This window comes from Heloderma suspectum, chromosome 6 (genome assembly GCF_057233095.1).
Source record: "Heloderma suspectum isolate Gila_16-S chromosome 6, 16-S_ref, whole genome shotgun sequence".
NCBI lineage: Eukaryota > Metazoa > Chordata > Lepidosauria > Squamata > Helodermatidae > Heloderma > Heloderma suspectum.
In genome coordinates this window covers 45,650,584-45,674,857 of record NC_139463.1, presented here as the reverse complement: position 1 = coordinate 45,674,857, position 24,274 = coordinate 45,650,584, and the positions used below count along the sequence as shown (strand labels likewise).

Below are 24,274 nucleotides of genomic sequence, written 5' to 3'. Positions count from 1 at the left end.
CAGCCCCTAGGGGAGGGGTCTGGCCACCCTCTTCCCCTGAGCTGGGGCTGCCTACTCATTGCCCCTGGCTTCAAACAGTACTGGCTACAAAACTCTGCACTGGTTAGGGACATCTGCCCCTAGGGACTAGGGATGTACGAATCCCTTAACTGGTTCTGGTCGGGGCATCCGCTGGAGGGGGGGGGAGGCGATCCGGTCCAGAGTTTCCTGCTTTCAGTTTCTTTGCAGGATTAGGAAGGGCTCCTTTACATGGCAGACATGTGGTTTGAACTGAGGGAGTGCCTTCCTCCCTCTCTGGCATGTGTGCAAAGGAGCAGTGTGGGTGGGTGGGGTTCTTGTTTCCATAGCTTAACTTCTGCTGTACGCCTTTCTTGCAGCCCCCAGGAAACCACTGACTTACTTCTGAGTAGACATAAAATGTAAGATTGTGCTATAAGTCTGCAACCCTTGGCACACTTATGTGGGAGTAAACCTCAATGAACTCAATGGGACTTACTTCTGAGTAGACATAAGATCACCCTGTAAGTCTGCAACCCTGGGCACACTTACTTGGGAGTAAGCCCCACTGAACTTAAAGGGGTGCTCTGAATCAACAGAGGATGTTGCTTCTGAGCTTGGTGGGGTGGGGGATCAGATATGTCTCCCTTCATTGCAGCGAGGCATTTTACCCTCTTGTCCCTCCAACTGAGTAATGTGCTCAAGCATTTACATGGCAGACACCTGGGAAGCGGGGAAAGTCCTTCCTCAGCAAGACTTGAGCGGAGGCAAGAGTTGCAACCAACAGGCGATTCTTGCCCTCATGCCTGTCAAATCTGCTCCTGCACGCCCCGCTCCCATCCTCAAGGCCTTCATCATCCTGACTGCGCGCGCCCAAAGCACCTGAAAACAAATGCCCACAGCAGGCAGGCAGAGCAGTTTCTCCCGCTATTGGAGAATCTCACAGGGAGGTTATGCTGCTCCTGTTCCATGGGCTGGAAAAAATACCACATTTATTGAGTTTGGGGAAAAGATGGGATAGGCTGGGGAAAATTGCGGGAGACACCCTGGAGGGTAATGGCGTCATCTAAAGAGCCCGCATACTTCCGTGACAGAGCCATCTCAACAGCAGGATAAAAGCTCCGTGTGATGAACCTCATTGCCTTTCACTTGTAACCCTCCCGTGTTTTCCCATCGCTTCTTCCTCTTTTTCTTCCCACAAAAAAATAATTAAGGAGGGAAAGATGGAATCGCTGGGCAACGCCTTTGGAGTGGTCCATCCGTCTGGAAGCACCCTTAAGTTCTGCCAGAAGACATTTCCTTGGAGCTGATTGGACAAGGTTGTGCCAAAACATTACAACACACATAATTCTTATCATGGGTATGATCCAAAACAAAGATGGCAAGGACCTAACAGAAGCAGAAGAGATCAAGAAAAGGTGGCAAGAATATACGGAAGATCTGTATAGGAAGGATAATAATATCAGGGATAGATTTGACGGTGTGGTCAGTGAGCTAGAGCCAGACATCCTGAAGAGTGAGGTGGAATGGGCCTTAAGAAGCATTGCTAATAACAAGGCAGCAGGAGATGACGGTATCCCAGCTGAACTGTTTAAAATCTTGCAAGATGATGCTGTCAAGGTGATGCATGCCATATGCCAGCAAATTTGGAAAACACAAGAATGGCCAGCAGATTGGAAAAAATCAACCTATATCCCAATACCAAAAAAGGGAAGCACCAAAGAATGTTCAAACTATCGAACAGTGGCACTTATTTCACATGCCAGTAAGGTAATGCTCAAGATCTTGCAAGGTAGACTCCAGCAATTGATGGAATGAGAATTGCCAGATGTACAAGCTGGGTTTAGAAAAGGCAGAGGAACTAGAGACCAAATTGCCAATATCCGCTGGATAATGGAGAAAGCCAGGGAGTTTCAGAAAAACATCTATTTCTGTTTTATTGACTATTCTAAAGCCTTTGACTGTGTGGATCATAACAAAGTGTGGCAAGTTCTTGGTGGGATGGGGATACCAAGTCATCTTGTCTGCCTCCTGAGGAACCTGTATAACGACCAAATAGCAACGGTAACAACAGACCACGGAACAACGGATGGGTTTAAGATTGGGAAAGGAGTACGGCAGGGCTGTATACTCTCACCCTACCTATTCAACCTGTACGCAGAACACATCATGTGACGTGCTGGGCTTGATGAAGCCAAGGCTGGAGTTAAAACCGCTGGAAGAAACATTAACAATCTCCGATATGCAGATGATACCACTTTGATGGCTGAAAGCGAGGAGGAGCTGAGGAACCTCATGACGAAGGTGAAAGAAGAAAGTGCAAAAGCTGGGTTGCAGTTAAACCTCAAAAAAACCAAGATTATGGCAACCAGCTTGATTGATAACTGGCAAATAGAGGGAGAAAACGTGGAGGCAGTGACAGACTTTGTCTTTCTAGGTGCAAAGATTACTGCAGATGCTGACTGCAGCCAGGAAATCAGAAGACGTTTACTTCTTGGGAAGACAGCAATGACAAATCTTGATAAAATAGTGAAGAGCAGAGGCATCACACTGACAACATAGTTAAAGCAATGGTATTCCCCGTAGTAACCTTGGTTTCCTTGCTTAGGGCTGAAGAAAGCCTCTTCCCCCACCAATGTGGATCACTGTCTCAGTACTGCTAATTGTGGTGGTCTCCCCCCCCCCCACCCCCAGTGCCCCGGCAGCCCTGCTGATCAGCTGATCTACAGGGAAAAGTGTGTGGGGAGGCAGGCTGTAGGTTGTGCACCCCTGAGTAATGTGTTGGATAGATGCTGGTGAACTGATGATTGGAGAAATGTCTCCTCTGATTCATACATTTCCTGTGAGTACCACGGGACTTCAATTTTAACCCGTCCTGGGATTTTTATTGTTGATTGTTTTAAATTGTTTTTAAATGTAATTGTTTTTTAAATTATGTTTTATATTGTATTCTTAAGGTTTTAATCTTTCGTAAACCACCCAGAGAGCCTTGGCTATTGGGCAGTATAGAAATGTAATAAAGGAAGAATTTTGCAGTTGAATGATCTAATTTGCAGTAAACATTTCTTAGTGGATTCTCTCTTCAGTCGGTGTCTGCAACTTTTTCAGTACATCTTTTCCACAACCTCCTTTTCTGGTCTGAAGCAGGACCCCACAGGGCTCAGGACAGCAAGGTAGGCTGGCTGGTGCAGCCCTTAGGAAAGCTCCCAGGGAGCAACCTGTTTCATCAAGGCCTGAGACCAGATGGAAGCCTTTAATGCTTCAGTCCAGAGCCCCCTTCTCAGACCAACCCCTTCCCACGCAGTGGAAAGCCTTAAAGCAGGCCCACAAAAAGTGTGCCCCCCACATCCCCAGAAAAGAAAAAAAGGAAAAACACACTAAGAAGGCGCTCTTTGGTTCCTGCCGTAGAAGGCTCGTGCCTAGAACGTCCCCAGCACCTCTAGGAAGCAGTGCTGTTGGAAGGCTGTTGCACTGGGGCTTACTTCTGAGTAAACATGCACAGAACTGAGCTGTGCTTTGTATGCTTGGAAATAAAATTTCCAAACTGTTAAGAATTGTGCGTGTGTGCGTGCGCCCATGCGTGCACAGCCCCCAGCATACCCTGAGATGCGGCCCTCAGGGCTGGATTGTTTGTGCACCCCTGCTTTACTGTCACAGGCTACAGGCCTGATATGCCAGCTCATATCCTGATATACCAGGATGTTCGTGGCTGCCTTCCAAAGCTATCTCTGTGCTCTCCGGAACCACTTCATTCACAGTCATGTTCTCCGCGTTGCACTGGTCAGCCACGGCTGCACTTCCTGAAATTAAGGAAAAGTGGGGGAAAGGGTACAGTAAATGCATGCTCACTTAAACTGGAGCCTGACTGTACACAGAGTAATTCCCTAATAAATACATCGTTTCCTGAGCATGCAGGTGCAGTTTTCTTTTTAAAATCCGAACTAACGTCGGGAAGGGTGGGAGTGGATAGCTGCCTGACTAGCTCCCACAAATGGGGGCAGGGATGGGTAATGTACTTTTGCAGGCATGGAAGGAAGGAATTATTCTCCTATTCAACTCCGTGGGAGTTGGGTTGCTGATTTCCTGGTCCCCCCCCCCCCCCGCCATTGTGGGGACTGGCTCAAGCATCACAGCAGCCCTTAACACTTAAGATCTGATTCCAAACTACAGAAGGATGATTTAGCAGTGGAGGCTGGTGGCTCCGATGTTAGTGGGGCAGTGAATCCACTCCAGGTTTCAGTCAGAACCCGTCAGAACTCTAAAGGAGCCATCCAAAGTGCTCGGATAGCTCCTTTAGAGTTCTGACTGGTTCTGACTGAAACCCAAAGCGGATTCACCACCAGACTGACATCGGAGCCCCCAGCCTCCATTGTGATTTTGACCATCGTACTGTCATGGGTCTGTCAAGGTCTGGGAACCTGGTGCAGCCTGACTCTGCAACGAATTCCATGACAACAGGCAATGTAACTTCAGGTATGGCGCAGTTGCAAGATAAGGGATCATGTCACACCCATGATTTAGTGCCCAAGACAGTGAAAACTGGAGAACAAGAGGATTCTGAGGAGGAGGAGGGAGGAGGGAGGAGGTATGTCACCGAGGGTGAGACATCAAATCCAGAGGGAGGGGCGGTTCTGCATTTACAAGTAAAGGTTCAGGTCCCAACCGTGGTCAAAAGAGGGGCATTAACTAGGTCTACCTGGTATTTTAAGTAGGCCCTAGCTGATCAGCCCTCGCAGATATCAGCATCTTTTATGCTTGGGTATCTACCATGTCTGAATTCTCTTGGTCACTCTATGAACTCTTGTTTACAATAATTTGGTATTGAGTTTATATGTGTCAGTCTTTTACTGAGAACTACAGTGCTGAAAGGATTTTAGCTTAAGGTTGTCTTCCCAGAGTCAAGTTGAGAGGACCCTGCTGCGAAGAAGCCACTTGTTTGTGGTGAGGAGTTTTAAGTGCAGCAAGCTATTTCACAAGTTTTTAGAAAGCCTATCTGTGTAACCTGATCTATAGAAAAAAACACCCAAATGCAAAAAAAAGCCTCTTGTGTTGAATTGCTGAAGGAGCCAGGTAGCCAAGTCCGGACAGTAAAGTAACTAAAATACTTCAGAATTAAACCAGAACTGAAAAGGAAGGCCTCACTTTCCTCACATTCCATCCCTTTGAAATTCCCTGTTGTCATTTCAAGTCCACTTTACTATTGTAAAAAATGGAATTGAAACTCAGCAGGAAAAAAATACCCTCATGGGTGGTAGCGGCACAGAAATCACAAGTGATTTTGGAGTATACGAGTTTCTAAATACTGCAAGAGCCACTATTTTAAATTACAAACTAAAAAGTTTGTAATCAGATTAACCATTTAAAAGAAGTGAAGGAGGTGGAGGAGGAGGAGGAGGAGGAACATACAAGATGTAATCCTATCAAAAGAGAACGCTCACATTAAAAAACAACAACAGTTTATGGAGACTTCCTCCTGCTGCTTTCTCCAAGTTCATGAGATAAGAGCTCCTCAGGGCAAGAATTTGGTAGCAAGGAATGGAAATCAAGGCCTCCAGAATCTTGCTTTGATATAACACAGGCATCACCACACAGCCTGTGGTGAAGTTGTTCATACAAAGGGTAGAGGAAGGCCGGGATCTCTTCTTGATCGTCCCAGAGTGCAGGACATGGAATAATGGGCTCAAGTGACAGGAAGCCAGATTCCGGCTGCACATCAGGAGAAACTTCCTGACTGTTAGAGCAAGATGAGAATGGAACCCATTGCCTGGGGAGGTGGTGGGCTCTCCCGCAGTGGAGGCGTTCAAGATGAGGCTGGACAGCCATTTGTCAGGGATGCTCTGACTTGGATTCCTGCATTGTGCAGGGGGTTGGACTCGATGGCCTTGTAGGCCCCTTCCAACCCTACTATTCTATGATTCTTTGATTCTTTCGTAACCAGACCTGGAGTTGTATCCTACAACATACTTGTGCCCCAGTCTTAGTACTTTGGTTTTAGGGGGGCATTCCAAGTCTCAGTCTCTTACCAGTGCACTACATTCCATATTCACTGTTTCTCATGCAGATTAGAAGTGGGGGATGCTCCACTTTTTTAACCGTCAGGGGCTGTGTGAAATAGCTGTGCAACAGCTGAGAAGTCCCTAGTTCAAAGTGTGTAGGTAGCAAAAGATGATTGGAGGCTGGAGCCTATGAGAGAGCCATTAATTTCCTTAACAGAGTATGCATAATTTTACAGGGCAGTAGTATGCCACTCAGAACTATATGTGCAACCTGATCCTATGTATGTTCACTCAGAAGTTATGTTTGCTCACACCCACTGTGTGCAAGTAAGTGTGCTAAAGATTGCAGCCTTAAGGAAGCAAGTGAAACAGGTTTTTTGAGGATAGGCAACACTGACACAAACCAACTGGGCTGAGAGAGTCAAGGTGTTTGTAGGTTTGTTTTTTTAAAACCCATGATTTCCTTTGTAGTGTGACTAAAATAAACTCTCAGTGTTCTGCCAGGGACTGTGTTCCAGAAGACCGGAGGCACGTATGTGGCTGGGATATTTTTAGAAGCACCATCGAAAATGTTGGAAGGTTTGGATTTGCAAGCGGCTGAGATATCAAAGCCCAGTGCTTCTGCTTCGTCTAATGCCGACACTGTGCTAAAAGAAGTTGACCTAGAAGTCTTCCAGCCAAAGCCACACCCCAAATAATCAGAATTCTACACTCAGAAAACCCAAATTTGGCACTCAGATTATGCAAATGAACCTCCCTGCTTCTGATATATTTAAATAATTCTTTATGGTGGCCTTAATGTTATTTGGGATGTGCTCCTCAAAACACTTCTTTGCATTTCTTATTGTCTGCTTGCATTTCCTTTGTGCAATTCTGTGTTCCTTTTTGTTCTCATTTGGGCAAGATTTCTAGTTTCAGAAGGGAGCCTTTTCTCTGATAGCTTCCTTGACTCTGCTCCTTGCTGGTGAACTCTTGGACTTGGTGCTACCCTTCCTGACTTGCAATATACATTTTAGCCAAGCTTCTATTACTGTGGTTTTGGCTAATCTCCCAGCATTTTGGAGAGATTTAACCCTCTTGATTCTTCCTTTCAACCTCCTTTTTACTAGTCCCCTCCTTTTAGCAAAGTTTCTCCTTTTGAAGTCAAATGTGACTATGTAGGGATTCCTTGGCAAATTTTCACTTAAATATAAATTAAATTTGATAGCACTGTGGTCAGTGTTTTCCGTTGATTCGACAATATTCACATCTCACATTAGGTCATGGGCAGCATCACTTAGGGTCACCTCTCTTCTGGTCAGATCCATAACCAACTGTTCTAGGGCTCAGTCATTTAGGGCATCAAGAAATTTAACCGCTTTTTCATGACTGGAACATGCATTTATCCAGTCAGTATGGGAGTAATTGAAGTCACCCATTTCAACACTTCCTCATTTGGAGGCCTCCTTGATTTCATTTTCCATCTCAAGAGCACCTTGAGTGTTCTGGTCCAGGAATGATGGCATGTCCCCAGCACTAAATTACTTTTGGAGCCTGGTCTTGTCACCTACAGCACTTCTGAGGACATGTCTGCCTCTTTTAGTCTGCTCGACACCATGCCCTCTCTACCGTACAGAGTGACACCACCGCCAGGACGCCCTTCCCTGTCTTTCCTCTAGAGCTTATATCCAGACTTGACAGGATCCCACTGGCTGTCTCCATTCCATCAGGTTTCCGTTCTGCCCACTGTATCTCGGCTCCCCTTTCAAACCAGGCACGCCAAGTCTCGTGTTGATGTATGACTCTCACGCTGATGTATAACTCATGTGTGCAGGTTTACTAGAATACTCCTCTGCATGAGGGCTGACAAATTCCGAGGATTTTCTGTCACTGTGTAACCTTCTAAATGTCATGGAATATGACTCTTAAGCAACAAAGCGTGTGCAGACACACAAGGAGAATGCACAGCTGTGTTGTAGCGGCAACTGCTATGTGTGTGAATTACAAGCACACACCAGCTTTGCCCCACCCCCTGGAAGAATTCCTGTGGATGCCCATGGTAGCTCCCTATGGTCCTAAACCTGTCCGGGAAGGGGGGTGGGCAAGTAGAAGGTGGATTTACTTGTAGGGATGGGGAGAAATTAGTTCTGTTTTCATTTTAATGTGTTTTCACCTAATTTTGCACTTTTAAACCAATACACGAACCAAACAAAAAATGAGTTATCCTTTTAAATTCGCACTTCTCTGAAGTTTGCAATTGACTTCTCCAGTCAAAAGAAGTGACGAGCATAAATAGTGTGGCTTATCTTTGTTGTTGTTTGCATTTTGGTCTGTTCATTTTGATTTTGTTCTGTACTTACTATTTCACTATAATACTGAATTTACTCTTATGTTTATTAAATGGTTGCTTTTGTCCCATTTGAAGGTATTGAAATGTTTGGTAACAAATTGCTTTTTTTCTCCCCAGTATTATATTTTGATAAGTTAATGCTTATTGTGAGCTGCTTTGGCCACAATTCATTGTGGGAAAGTGGCATATAAGTAAACTCAACTTAACTTAAGCCATAGCTCGAGACTCCAACACCGGCGCTCAGAATCGTGAGGCTTGATTACCTCAACGACATCCACAACAGGCAGAGCATTTTCAAGGCAGAGTAGCTGAGACCTGCTCCCGCTGCTGTGAATTCCACCATCGAGCAACACGCTGTGTGGAGAAGTATCTCTTTTTATTTGTTCTAAATTTACCAGCTGCACATCCCAGCAATTCCAAAAAGGACATGAGAAACAGGCTCCAGATCATCTTCAAGGACAACCTTTTGTAGCGAGGACAACAAAGTTTGTGCAAAGCATTCCCAAGTGGCAATATAGCCAGAGGACAGGTTCAGTGGAGGCTGGTGGCTCTGATGTCAGTGAAACTCGGAGTGGATTCACCACCCCACTGACATTGGAGCCACCAGCCTCCACTGGATAGGTTATATTGTGTAGAAAGCCCAGGGTGAATTCAGAACTGGCTCGGTCTTTTGAGTTTTCTTGGCAAGCATTTGGAAAGGAATGATCTGAGGGTTTTCAGAGTTCTCTCCTGGCCTGTATTGTTGGCCTATGTGCACAGATGCTCCTGTATGTGGGCACTTTTGCTGTATTTCTTCCCTGCCCAGAACTAGCGTTCCCAGCACAAGTCATAGGAGGCTGCCTTATTCCAAGGCAGTTAATCTGTCTGTCCAGCTCAGTCCTGTCTACACACTAACTGGCACTGGCTCACCAGGGTTTCAGGCAGGGCTCTTTCCCAGGTGTATCTGGAGATGCCGGGATTGAACCTGGCACCTTCCGCATGCAAAGCAGGGGCTCTGCCACTGAGCTACAGCCCTTCCCCTGAACGGTCTGGGATCTCAATATCTCAAGAACTGCCTTCCTCCATAGGAGCCTACCTGAGAGCTTCGTTCTTGTTCAGCTCCAGGTCATTCCACCATTCCACAAATTTCAGAAATGGGACCTGTTCAGATGTGGTACCAAAGATTTGGAACAGCCTCCCAAAGGTGGCTCACTTTTATGCAGGTTGGAAAGGAGGTTCTATTTTGGTGAGCTTTTGTGGGTTTTCAGTCTTAATATGTTTGCATGCTCTTGCTGCCTTTTAGATGTTTAGCTTTTAGACTGTCTTAGGGCACGATCTTATGCATGTTTAGATAGAAAAGAAGTCCTACAACTTGCAGCATTCCCCAGTCAGCCATGTAGGACTTATTTGTAGGACTTTTTTTTCTGTCTAAGCATTCATAGGATTGCACCTTTAACTGATGTTTATTTGATACTGTCTGTCTTTTTGTTGTTACTCGATTACAGTTTGTGGATTTCCACCTGATTGTAAGCTGGGTTGATAGAAAGGAGGGATACACATTTTGATAATAAATAAAATGAAATAAAGTGAAGTGAAGTGTGGTGGAAGTGGTTTGAACATGCATTCACTGCATTATAAGGCATTTGTTTTCAGATTGATGTTCAAACAGATTCAAATATGTGTCTTCATCCAGCAGAAAATTCTGAGCACCCTCTCCAAAAAATACCACCACCCCCATTGCTCTATTTTCCTAATTGCAGTCATCCCCCCATGTTCCATATAGGTGAATGGAGCACTTGTGCCCACAGTTGGTTTTATTAAAAATAAATAAATTGCTAAAATGGGTGGTTTTCACATGTCACTACCTGGGCACTCGAATCTCTTATAAAAAACCCCAAACATCTGTTTTCACACAGAACTCAAACAAAGAGGTTCAGTATGGTAAGCTTCGGAAGTTCAAATCCATGGGCACAGCATTGTAATGAAATAGAAAAAAAAAGTTTATTGATAGGACATCAGAAAGAAGCACATGGCATTCACTCATGAATTTTTTTTTTTTAGAAGTCTGGCTTTAAAAGCAAGTCTCTCTTTATCTCAAGATGGTAAACAGACAGGGCTTGTATATACTTCTGTTTGGTTACAGAGTTTTTTGGAGTCTTTAGTCAGGCAATTCCCAATGTCGTATCCAGCACATAGAATCCAGTGGCCACAACCTTCCATTATGCCACACCAGCACATATTCTCCGAAATGACAAAAGAAGAACAAACAAGGAAGCCTCTTCTGGTTAGAGCAACTCCACTCTCAAGATGGATCTGCCCTTCTTAATTCCCTGGGAAACCTGAATCCCACCATTCAAGAGGGAAAGCCTTCATGGGTGAACAGTTTGAAGAGGTCCACCATCTTCCCAGTGATTTGAACAACAGATAGCAGAGAAATCCTCAGAAAGGCTGGACAAGAAAGGCTTGGGCAAAGCCAATGGTGGAAAGTTTATGCGAATTGGGGTTTTCCATCTCGCCTGCAAATGAATGTGGTGGGTGCAGGCAGGAAGTGCCCTCTGAGCAATTCTGTTCGAGGCAAATGGCAACAAGTAGCTAGCCGGATGTAAGTACCGGGAGGGTGGGGAAGCTTGTGCTGTCTAGTCACGGACAACTCATTCACCAGGGGCTGCTTGCTCTGGGAGCTTTGCAGTCAAAATGGAGGATATGCCTTTTTGACAATGGAAACCATTATTGTTAATTTGGCCAAACCTTCAAAATCATGGTGGATATAAGTCTGGTTTATGACACAGGGTTGGTCCTGAGGTTCATGAGGGGTCCATCCAGCTGACCATGGGATGAAACTGAGGGCCAGGAAAAAATAGCTGCCACCCTGCAAAAATGGCCACTGCCACAGAAACAGGGCTGCCCCAAGGTTCCCTATATTTGTAGCAGGAGTCATTTTTTCCTCTCCACAGAGCCCCAAAACAACTCCACTTCCAGGGCATTGGGGGTGGGATGGTGGACAATATGGTGTCCATTAGTTGCTTAGTGCCAGAGCACCTGACCCCCCAAAAGATAGATATGTTTGGGGGGATTAATTATAAAGGGGGGCAGGTGTCAGTGGTGGAAGGGCCCCCCACAGGGTAGCATTTTGCTGAGAGCCTCTCAACCCTAGGCCTCCATACATCAATGGACAGGGGTTCAGTTGATTTGACTGGATCAGGCCAGCCCACCAAGGCAGCCCCAGCATCCACCTGTGTTGTCTGGCTTCTTTACCTGCTCCTCATTAGGGATGTACAAGAACTTGGTTTCAGTTCACAAATCAACAGAACTTGCCCTGTTCACTACCGCAAAAGTGAACGGGAGCACATTTTTCAGAAAAAGCTCACACATTCCTGAACTAGAGATCCCATCCAAAAAATGTGTATTCTTTAAAAAATGCACACTTTAAAATGCAAAAATACTAATTTTCATGCTTCAGTCAATGGGGAAAAAGTGTGCACTTTTGAAAAATGTGCACGGAAATGCACACTTTTTCACATTTGAACAAGAAGAAAAACAGGTCGCAAGCAAAAATGGGAGGCGAACTGAGCTTCCAAAGTGGAATTTGGAAAATCTTGTTGAGCTCAAAAATCACTGGATCTCCCATCCCTCCTCCTCCTAGGAGAAGGTCACTTCCTCCATTTCCTTTGAGATTCTGCTTTTGGTCATAACAGATGGGCTTTTCTCCCTCTAACCATTAGAGAACCATTGGACAGTTCAAAATTTCAATAACAGTTCACCCTTCCTGGCCTCCTACTAAAGAAATAAAAACACATTGGGCATCTGATACAAAAAGGTTCAGATAAAATTAGAATAGCCTTAGCTGTTCGTAGCCTCCAACCAGGACTAGGGGCCTCAGAAGAGTAATGGGCTCCATGAAAGGTGACTGTGTCTAAGCAGTCAATAAGAAGGTCATGCGATGACATCCGGAATGGAAGAGGCCCAAAGAGCCCTTCCTTCCAGAACTGGTGGATCCTATTCACCCCCTGCCCCCTGGACTTACAGAGGCCACCCCTTTTACCAAGGCCCTGCAAGAGTCTGAAGAGGGCACAACACTGGCCCCCTTTTGGGCCCAAATGTCACACGGGCCTGTCCAGATTATACTGGCTGGAACTGGGGCTGATGGCTGCATTTTGAGGGTAGCCATAGTTGAGGGGCGGCAGCTGCGGCTGCTTTGCTCTGAGCCTCAAACCCGCCAGGCTTGAGTTGCAGGGGTCCCTGTACATGTACGGAGAAGAAGCACCAGTTCCATACGTTGAGACAGCAGGCCCAGGAGGGCTTGCCAGGCTGTTGAACATCTCCAAAGAGGGGACGCCAGGCACGGAGGCTCCTGCAGCTGCAGGGAACACGCTCTGGGGTGGAAAGGAATTGAGGTTCATGGAGTTGAAGAGCTGGAAACCTTTGCCATGGATGGGGTTGACGTGCAGCCCCTTGGGGGCCCAGGTACTGCAGGCATAGCTCGGGTAGAGGTCCTCATAAGGGCTCCCAGGCAAACCACTGAGCTGCGAGCCAAAGGCCCCTTTGCAAAGCTCCGTCTGCTGATGGCGCTCCTTCTTCCGCCATTTGGCTCTCCGGTTCTTAAACCAAACCTGGGGGGGGGGGGAAGAGAGAGGGAGAGGAAGAAAGGGAAGCAGGGAGAAAGACTGTACTCTTGAAGGCACTGGTTAGTCACAATCCAATGCCTGATGGAATGACAGGCAGCTTTATGCAGGCACTGCACATGCAATTTGCCTGCAGCCACTGCAGTTGGCGAACGGGGGCTGGGGGCGCTTATTCCAAATGAGGCACGGAGGGAGGGCTCCTGGTGCTTCTAATTAGAAGGTGTAGGGCAGTTATGCCATCTTTTTCTCATTAATGGAATTTCTGCACTGTGAGAGAAGAGACAGAAGACACAGTGGGAAAATACTGGAGGGTTTGGAGTTCAAGACAATGTTGGGTAGTTAAACCCCCCCCCCCCCATAAAATTCCATGAACGAGGCAGGGCAATGGCACCATAAAAGCCTCATCTGGAAGCACCCAGCTCAGTGGAGGCTCGTGGCTCCGATGTTGGTGGGGTGGTGCATTCGCTTTGGGTTTCAGTCAGAACTCTAAAGGAGCTCTCCAAGGTGCAAAGACCCCACCTCTGCCTTGTATATAGGTTCTTGGGGAGGTTACTTGGCTTTGAGTCTCACCAGCTTGTCTTCTGGGAAACGAGTGTTCTGTCACTGGCCATGCCCACTATGGGAGCCATTTTATGAATGGGAAAGCCCCTCATGGGAACCATTTTGTGAGAGCACCCACTACAAACTTCCAAATGTGACAACCCAAAAGGGTTGGGGATTCTTGCTTGGGTCTGAGAGGCCTGCGCTTTTCTGTCTGTGCCCCTGTGGCAGCAAGTTGGTGGAGGTGGCTGCCAACCTGCTCTGTTTTGTGCTGGAATGCCAATATTGAAACTGGAGCTGGACAGCCATCTGTCAGGGATACTTTGACTTGGATTCCTGCACCAAGCAGGGGGTTGGACTCGATGGTCCTATAGGCCCCTTCCAACCCTACCATTCTAGGATTCTATGGCATTGCAGCTCTCAATCCCACAGGTATCAGGTGATACAAAGGGCCAATGGGATTCCACCTGGTCCTATAAAGTTGCTGGCTCTGGCATGGCTCCTCAGTATGAGCAGCTCGTTGGTTAGGCAGTGATGGAGTTGTTCATGGGATGACCCATCCTTGTGTGCCAGCCAACATTTTACTCAAAATGTTGAGATTCATGTGATTGGTGAATGGGAAAAAGCAGGTGATTGTGCATGTTCTCACATGTGCATGGAAAAATGTGAGCAAATTCACAGTATCAGCAGGAGATTTTGAACACTGCCCAGTCAGCGTTAATCACGGAGAGGTCTTGGAGAGTGTAAATTGATCAGAGATGTTAATATGCATTAGTCATAGGTTGGTGGTAGAATGCATGCATACCTTACATGGAGTCCTGAATTGTTGGGGACCAGGTTCTTTGAAGGGCCGCCTGAATCCAAAGGAACATGCTCAGACCCTAAGGTCTGCCGCAGATGCCCTGCTCTTGGGCTGCCACTAAGGTCCATCAGGTTGGCAGGTGCCCTTTCACTGGTGGCCCCATAGTTTTGGGATTTCCTCCCCTGAGAACTCTGCTTCCCCCGTTCTCTTGTGGACTTTAAGCATACCATAAAGCAGCCTCCCCCAACCTGGTGCCCTCCAGATGTTTTGGACTTCGACTCCCATCAGCCCCAGCCACCATGGCCACTGGTCAGGATAGTGGTAGGTGTTTTCCCAAACATATAGAGGGCACCAGGCCATCCTAAATACCTTCTTATTCTGCCAAGCTTTTTATTGAATGTTGTTCTTGACCCCTCTATATAACATTATTTGATGTTTTTATTAAATGTGCATCATAGTTCACCACATGAAGCCATGGAGAATGTGCACAAACTGAGAGCATCAAGAGGGAATTTTGGAATAAAAACATTCTATTGCTTTCAGTCTTTCTACTGTAAGCTGCCTGACGAGGGCTTACCTTAGAAGCAAAGTGAGATATGGTTAGAAATAAATAAAATAGTAATAAATAGTGCAGAAGTTGCAGCTTCGGTCCCCAGCATCTTCAATTGAAGGGTGGTGGGTGGCAGGGCTAGGAATGCCCCCCTGCCCCAGACACTAGGGAGCCATCACCAGCCAGACTAGATAGCAGAGGGCTAAAAGGACCAATAACCTGGCTCTGTATAAGGCAGCTTCATATGTTCATGGCATCAACATTTTGTACATTGCCTGGGAAATGTACATAGTCCCCCAGAGAACCAGCCAAGGTACAGATTAGTCAGCCAATGGATGAATTTAATTCAGGTGACCATCATATCTACTACTGTGGGCAAGAATCCCTTAGAAGAAATGGAGTAGCACTCATAGTCAACAAAAGGGTGGGAAAAGCAGTACTGGGGTACAATCTTAAAAACGATAGAATGATCTCAGTACGAATCCAAGGCAAACCATTCAACATCACAGTAATTCAAGTCTATGCCCCAACCACTGATGCCGAAGAAGCTGAGGTTGATCGGTTCTATGAACACCTACAACACCGTCTAGAACTAACACCAAAAAAAGATGTCCTCTTCATCATAGGGAATTGGAATGCTAAAGTAGGAAGTCAAGAAATCACCGGGATAACAGGCAGGCATGGCCTTGGTGTACAAAATGAAGCAGGACAAAAGTTAATAGAGTTTTCCCAAGAGAACACGCTGATCATAGCAAACACTCTTTTCCAACAGCACAAGAGATGACTCTACACATGGACATCACCAGATGGTCAATATCGAAATCAGATTGATTATGTCCTTTGCAGTCAAAGGTGGAGAAGCTCTATACAGTCAGTAAAAACAAGACCTGGAGCTGACTGTGGCTCAGATCATGAGCTTCTTGTTGCAAAATTTCAGCTTAAATTGAAGAACGTAGGGAAAACCACTAAACCATTCAGGTATGACCTAAATCATATCCCTTATGAATATACAGTGGAGGTGAGGCATAGATTTAAGGGATTAGACCTGACAGACAGAGTGCCTGAGGAACTATGGACGGAGGTCCGTAACTTTGTTCAGGAGGCAGCAACTCAATCCATCCCAAAGAAAAAGAAATGCAAGAAAGCCAAGTGGCTGTCTGATGAGGCTTTACAAGTAGCTGAAGAAAGAAGGGAAGCGAAAAGCAATGGAGAAAGGGGAAGATCTATCCAACTGAATGCAGAGTTCCAGAGAATAGCAAGGAGAGACAAGAAGGCCTTCTTAAATGAACAATGCAAAGAAATCGAGGAAAACAACAGAATGGGAAAGACTAGAGATCTCTTCAAGAAAACTGGAGATCTCAAGGGAACGTTTTGTGCAAAGACAAGCATGATAAAGGACAAAGAAGGCAGGGACCTCACAGAAGCAGATGAGATTAAGAAGAGGTGGCAAGAATACACAGAAGAACTATACAGGAAAGATCTTAATGTCCCTGATAGCCATGATAGTGCGGTCACTGAACTTGAGCCAGACATCCTCAAGAGTGAAGTCAAGTGGGCCTTAGGAAGCATTACTAACAACAAAGCTAGCGGAGATGACAGTATTCCAGCTGAGCTATTTAAATTCCTAAAAGATGATGCTGTTAAAGTGCTGCATTCAATATGCCAACAAATTTGGAACACTCAACAATGGCCGCAAGACTGGAAAAGGTCAGTTTACATTCCAATTCCAAAGAAGGGCAACGCCAAAGAGTGTTCAAACTACCGCACAATTGCACTCATTTCACATGCCAGCAAGGTGATGCTCAAAATCCTACAAGCTAGGCTTCAGCAGTATGCGAACCGAGAACTACCGGAAGTACAAGCTGGGTTTCGAAGAGGCAGAGGAACTAGAGATCAAATTGCCAACATTCGCTGGATCATGAAGAAAGCAAGAGAATTCCAGAAAAACGTCTATTTCTGCTTCATTGACTATGCTAAAGCCTTTGATTGTGTGGATCACAACAAACTGTGGCAAATTCTTAAAGTGATGGGAGTACCAGACCACCTTACCTGTCTCCTGAGAAACCTGTACGAGGGTCAAGAAGCAACAGTAAGAACCAGAGATGGAACAACCGATTGGTTCAAAATTGGGAAAGGAGTACGACAAGGCTGCATATTGTCACCCTGCTTATTTAACTGATATGCAGAGTACATCATGAGAAACGCCGGGTTGGATGAATCACAGGTCGGAATTAAGATTGCCGGGAGAATTATCAACAACCTCCGATATGCAGATGATACCACCCTAATGGCAGAAAGCGAAGAGGATCTCAAGAGCCTCTTGTTGAGGGTGAAAGAGGAGAGTGCAAAAGCTGGTTTGAAACTCAACATTAAAAAAACTAAGATCATGGCATCTGGCCCCATCAATTCCTGGCATATAGAAGGGGAAGAAATGGAAGCAGTGACAGATTGTACTTTCTTGGGCTCCAAGATCACCGCAGACGGTGACTGTAGCCATGAAATTAAAAGACGCTTGCTCCTTGGGAGGAAAGCTATGGCAAACCTAGACAGCATAGTAAGAAGCAGAGACATCACCTTGCCGACAAAGGTCCGTCTAATCAAAGCTATGGTTTTCCCAGTAGTAATGTATGGCTGTGAGAGCTGGACTATAAGGAAGGCTGAGCGCCGAAGAATTGATGCTTTCGAACTGTGGTGCTGGAGAAGACTCTTACGAGTCCCCTGGACTGCAAGAAGGTCAAATCAGTCCATCCTAAAGGAAATCAACCCTGAATGCTCATTGGAAGGACAGATACTGAAGCTGAAGCTGAAATATTTTGGCCACCTAATGCGAAGAGAAAACTCTCTGGAAAAGACCCTGATGCTGGGAAAGACTGAAGGCAAAAGGAGAAGGGGACGGCAGAGGATGAGATGGCTGGATAGCATCACCGATGCAATGAAGATGAACTTGAGCACACTCCGGGAGAGAGCGCAGGACAGGAAGGTCTGGTGTGCTATGGTCCATGGGGTCACAAAGAGTCGGACATGACTGAACGACTGAACAACAACAACAACAACAAGTACACACTACCCAATTGGCATTGTCCACTTGGGTACATTCTCCAGAATCACTTGGAGACTACACATGCCCACCAGGCAACCTGCAAAATTCCCTGTGGATGCTCTCAGGTTGGGCACATTCTCCATATCTTCATGTTGTGAGCTGTGGGCACAATCTCTGGGGTTGATGTGCCTCAACATACAAAGAATTCCAGTGTATTTCAGCAGCACCGATGATTTTCGGTCATTTATAGGTGTATTGGGTTTGGTTTTGGAAGAATGGTGAGCAGTCAGGTGTGAACTTGAGCAAAGTCCTATACAGTGTCTAGTAGCAAATGTACACTTATTTGATTGAGCGGTTGGCAACTATTATGAAGTTAGAATTGGTTTTTACAGCTGAAGTTCAGTGCTTTTTGCTACACAAAAGTTATATAATGCATAGTAGTTGTTTTGCATGGGGTGTATTTTAATTGCTAATTTGTTGATAAGAAATGCTCCTTTCTTTGCTGTGAGAAACTGTCTTTCCTGCCAAGAAGTTAAGGGTCCCCTTTCTCCTCCTTGGTGAAGGGAGGGAGGTGTATTTGTGCCTTTTGACAGTCTGGAAGTCGATGGCCCTGTTCAGATGCACACTGGGGAAGAGTGGTTAGGCTAACCATGGTGTATGGAGGTTACTGCTAATCACTGCGAGTGCTACTGTCACACGTACTGGTAACCATGTTCTGCAAAGTGGTTAGACTAAATATTCTCTAACCACCCTCCCTCCTGCAGGAACCTGCAGTCCTCCGGATGGGTGGCCATACATCCCAGCAGCCTTTGCACTGTCAGCCATTTTGGTGCTTGGTGCTGCTGGCCATTTTGGTGCTCGGAGGCTACTCCTTTGGCCGCTCTTGCCACAGAGCTCTATGGCAACTGCCAATTTACCACAGCAACTGTTCAGACATCACACTAAGCCATGGTAGAGGCCACTAACCATCTTGCAGCAAGTGGTTACTGAACATGGTTAGTTCATGATTAATAACCTACCATGGTTGCGACAGATGCCTGTTCAGACATCATGCTAAGCAAACATGGTTAGCTCAAAACTCCTAACCATCATGGCTTAGTGTGATGTCTGAACAGGGTCAGTGAGACAAGCCCTATAAAATCCTGGGCAGATCGGCCTGCTACCTGTTCTGGTCTGAGGGTTGGGGGAAGATGTGCCACCTGCTCAGATAACCAGCCTCCTGGGACAGCACCTGTTCATCAAGGAAACCAATGCAACATCAATTGAGGAGACTGTGATCTGCCGATTGAGAGGTGTGTGTAAGCTCTTCTTTGCTTTTATTATCTGCATCCATTTTCTATCAATGAACTCTATCATTCTTTCACACAAGTGGACATGAGTCATACTGGTACCTTTAAATCTGTTTAGTGTGGGTCCTGGCTTGATCAGTCCCCAGGTTTAAGACAATGGGTCACCATGTTTCCCTATAGAACTGTGAACTTGATCCCGCTACTGGTAGCAACCTTGATATCATTTCCACATGCCTTCCCCACCCTGGTACCATCCAGATGTATTGGAGCTGCAGTCCAACACATCTGGAGGGCACCAGGCTGGGGAAGGCTGGTTTACTGTCCCTTCATCCTGCCGTGAAAGAGAAGTCAGCCAAGAGCCCCTGATTTTGCCGGGGGTTGCTCACTGTCTGTCAACCCATTTGGGGCTCCGCTTACTCATCCTTTGCATGTGTATATCCAGATCACCTGCGTTCAGGAGTTTCATTCCTGGTTTGCCTGCTGCTTGTGTCCACATAGACCAGGGGTGCTGAACCACAGGCCTGCGGGCCAAATTCAGACCACCTGGGGTCCCTATCCAGCCCTTCAGAATTCCCAGCATGGCCACGCCCCCTTCCCCTGGCCCCACCCCTTTCCCATAGCTGGTAATTGTTCGGCAGTTTCCCAGCTTTTGCACTGTTTCTTTCCCATTCTACGAGGTCGAAATAACTCTGCTAAGATTTAGTTACTGGCAGTAGGAGCTTTAAAGCTCAGTCCAATGGATGTTTAGACAGAAAACGTCCTACAACTCCCAGCATTCCCCACCCAGCACAGGGAATTGTAGGACTTGTTTTTGTCTAAACATCCATAGGATTAGGCCCTTAGGCTAAAATATGCTAGTGTTTGGGCCTCGCCACTGGAATGCAGCCCTGAGAGCTTCCCCAAAATTGAATCCAGCCCTCAGGCTAAAAGAACTTTGATGCCCCTGACATCGGTCCTCACTCACTCTGATCCTAGGCTCTGTCAGGTTGGTCCAGCCTGCAATCTCCTCCCTCATGCTCATGTCCGGATAGCGGTTTCGCTGGAAAGTGGCCTCCAGCTCCTGCAGCTGCTGGCTGGTGAAATGCGTCCTCTGTCGGCGTGGCTTCTTCTTGCTCACGTTTGCCTCCTCTTCCCCACTGGAGTCAGAAGATTTGTACTGAGACGTCTCACCGTTCTCTCCTGGAGAGAACCATGAGCAAGGGAGGTGTTAGTAAGTACAACGGGCATCAGACTTATTCCTTGTCCAAGGGGCACAAACACATTTTAAAACAACTTTGCAAAGTGATATCCTTGAGGGTGGGGGGAAGCTAGAGTAGATATAAACAACACAATCCCCCACCGGCCTAGCTCCCGCAGAACTGCCCTGAGAGATCAGAAGAGAGGTCCATCAAGTTCAGCATCCTGGGCAACCAGATGCCTCTGAGAAGCTCACAAGAAGGACATCTAAACAACCCCCCCCTTGTTTGTCCTTATCATCTTGTGTTCAGAGGTATCCATGGAGGTTCCATCTAGCTATCATGTTTTATAGCTGTTGCATGAAGAAGTACAAATAGTGTGCCCACCCTGAATCAACTGCCAGACAACTTCACTGGGTGGTCCCAAGTTCTAGTACAGGAGAGGTGCAGCCATTTCTTTCTACTTGTTCTGCATGGTCCATGGTTTTATAAACCTTTTTCACAAGCTGAAATGGAATTGTGATGTACAATGGCTGTCCTGAATCAAGAAAACCCACATTTCAGATGTTCATTGTCAAAATTTAGGCTGAAAGCTTCTTGGAACAGTTACTTTGCATACTATCTACTACTACTACTACTACTGTTTGATTCGAGTCAAATGAATTTCTGCAGGACATACTTGCAACTTCGACTGCCATTACTTCGGAGTGGCTAGAAGCAAATGATAAAGTATCACAAATCAAGATAGTTTGCTGTAGAACTAATAAATATAATTGCATTAGGCTGCAGAGCAGAGGGAGAAAAGGAAAGCAGGGACTTTGCTGAGAGACCAGCTCCTTTTGGCTGTTCTTCTCCATGAACCATTTCCATCCCTGCTGGTCATTGTAAGGACTCTTGCTACTTTAAGAACTGGTGCCAGAGTTTGTGTCCCCCCCCCCCGCAACCCCCTGCCCCCCAGCTTCTTCCCCATCCCTTTTTCTTTTTCTGCCCCTTTTAGACTGTAAGCCTGAGTTCACGGACTGTCTTGGTTTTTTATCGATTTGGAAGCCATTTTGGAAGCCATTTCAGCTGAAGAGTGGGGTAAACATGCTATAAATAAATAAATAATAAATAAAGTAATGCCAAGACAACTCTAGAAGTAATGCAGACCTGAAGAGCAGCGGTCACAGCAGCAGTTGTACCCCAAAAGAGAGCAAGTCCTGACAATCCGTGACATTCACCAAGCCCATTCAAAATCTTCCCCTAGTGTAATTTTCTGCCCTGTCTCTGCTCCTTTCTCACAGTCCCTTAGATAGTCTAAGGATTTAGGTTCCCTTTCATTTATCCCTAGAGAGGTTCACCTGGTGCCTACATTGTACTCATTTTGGCACCAGGTGAAGATCTTTTTATTTTCCCAGCATTTTAGCATTCTAGTCTTTTACCTCTGCTGTTTTAAATCTGTATTTTAAACCTCTGCATCACTGCTAGGTTTTATTCTGGGTGTACTTTTATATTGTAGTTTTAAGCTTTCATATTTTATATTGTTTTAGTAAAACCTTGTGGTTTTAATTTTTTAGGTTTTATTAAAACCTTGTGAACCACCCAGAGAGCTTGGGCTATTGGGCAGTATAGAAATAAACAAACAAACAAATAAATAAAATATTCCAGATTACATAAACGCTTCTGCCTTCTAGTTCCTTATTCACAATTGCCAACACAGATTGAAATCTCCATTCTATGCTTTAAATATGTGGCAAAAGACTGGGAAAACATTTCTCTTCAGATCCGTGTTTAGCCACCCTGATTTTGTGGACAGGATCTTGTGGCATCAAAACCCTAATTGACTAGAGATGACAGTGGGACAAAATAAGTATGGAAGTACCATGGAAAGTGGGACTTCTCTCAACCCATTTTTAACACTCTGTTTATCTCTGGCCTATGGTAAATATTTGATGTAGCTGATCTGTGCAAAGGGATCGTGAGTACACACCTTCAGAGACAATCACTTCCAGGGTGAGTGGTTCAGAGCCCCCAGGCAAGCTGGTATCTTCCTGAACTCTTTTCTCCTCCTCCGTGTCTTACCTCCACTCTCCGTGCTGGGTGTCCCAGCCTGAGCTCTTGGTGGAATCCCATCAGCGCTCCCATCTGCGGCTTGCAGCAATGCTGCCATACTCCCAAAGATCCAAAGGCAGATTCCCTGGCTAAAGTCCCCTGTGCAGGAACAGTTGCTTCCTGCTCCACAACTTCCAAAAGATCTGGCCAGCAAGGCCTGATGTGTCAGTTTTACTGTGCTGATGGGAGAGGACTAGGCAATAAAACGGCACAAAACCTGGGGCACTAGTCTTCCAGAATAACCGACAGTCCAAGCTAGGGAATCTCTTCACACTGGCTATTTGGACAGCCCCTTTCCGGTTATAAAATCCCCTCAGGGATCTTCTTCATGGAGCCAAGTTAGCCATTCTCTGAGGGCTCAGCTTTCCTCCACCAGGTCCACAACAAGTTCTGACTGCCAGTCTCCCTCCACTGAAGGCGTCTGCAACTTCTTAGGAGCTATTTGCTCCCAGAGTACAGCCGTTTTTTAAACTCTATCCCACCTCCTTTTCTCACATGTTTATTTTCCTTTCCCAGGGCTCGAGCATTCTTTGGCTTGGCAGGGAGGAGACATGTCTCTCTCTCTCTCTGTGTCAAATATCAGGGACAGCTGAGTGCAGTCTAACCAGGTGCCAATCAGCCATGGTCTCTGCAGCAGGCTGGGGCCTTTGGACGTGGAGATGGACGAGAAGATGGCAGCTGGGAGGCCACTGTTTTGCTCAGTGAGCTCTTTGGAGAAGACATGAAATATGCACCATTTCGGCACCAGTTGTCTCTGTGTTTACATTTTCTGCTTGGAGTTTCATTCATCCTTGCAGCTTGCCTCTGACACCACTTAGGAGAAGAACGTAAGAACTGTCTTACTGGACCAGATCAAAGGTCCATCTAACCCAGGATTATGTTTCCAACAGTGATCAGTCAGGTGGCTTTGGAAACTCACAAACAGTGGAGGATGGTTCACACACATACATTCACACACCCCTCTGTGTTGTTTCTTCCCAGAATGTAATACCCAGAGGTGTACTGTCTCTATACATGGGGGTTCCATTTAGCTACATGTTTGAAAAAAAATATTTAAAGTATTTTTATACTGCCTGAGCACAGGCCTTCAAGGTGGCTTACAATAAAAGAAAATTAACTCTCTATAAGGTGGTCTGTTGTGTCTACTGCTGCTCTAAAAAGATTCGGCAGTGTCCATGTGGGGAAATTCCACCCCACCCCCACAATCCCTGGGGCTGAGCATCTTGGACAGTAGTGGATGCTGATGGCTCCGATGTCAGTCAGTGGGGTGATAAATCCACTCCAGGTTTCATTCAGAACTGCTCTGCACCTTGGATAGCTCCTTTAAGAGTTCTGACTGGTTCTGACTGAAACCCAGAGCGGATTCACCATCCCACTGACATTGGAGACACCAGCCTCCACTGCTGGACAGTCTGTGTCTCCTGGCTCTTCCCTGGCAGCAAAATGGTGACTGAAGCCACAATAATGTGAATTGCCCACTCTGCCAGGCCCTAGATGTTACTGTTGCTGCACCAACTGCTCATGGCCAATAGCCACTGATAGACCATTTGACCATGAATTTGATTAGACAAAATCAAAAATTTTTAAAGACCATATAAGGTGGTGGCCATCACCTTGGCCATGTTTGCATGCAACAGTAAGCTGGAATTCCAGAGAATCCTTGCTTATCATGAACAAGCAGCCTGCCAGTACATGCAGCCTATTTGCTCCTGCTTTGCTCCTTCCCACCAACAGGATGGCTAAACATACCCTTCTTCCGGACCTAGCATCCTGGATTGTTGCCCTTAAACAAGCCAGGATTCATAATCTAAGAACAAACCCTAGTTTGTGACTCTGGCTTGTAACAAGCCAAGATCCCCAGTTT

General features: G+C 46.1%; 1 protein-coding gene across 1 annotated transcript; it reads right to left on the bottom strand.

Moving 5' to 3' along the window:
* Window positions 1-10,279: 10,279 nt before the first annotated feature.
* On the bottom strand, window positions 10,280-22,813 carry LOC146340750 (pituitary homeobox 3-like). Its single transcript, XM_084808212.1, has 3 exons — window positions 22,381-22,813; window positions 20,109-20,323; window positions 10,280-12,911 (listed from the first exon to the last, which is right to left on the bottom strand). Exons 1-3 carry the CDS (start codon window positions 22,466-22,468, stop codon window positions 12,402-12,404), a joined length of 813 nt encoding a protein of 270 aa, XP_084664338.1. The 5' UTR covers window positions 22,469-22,813; the 3' UTR covers window positions 10,280-12,401.
* Window positions 22,814-24,274: the final 1,461 nt, after the last annotated feature.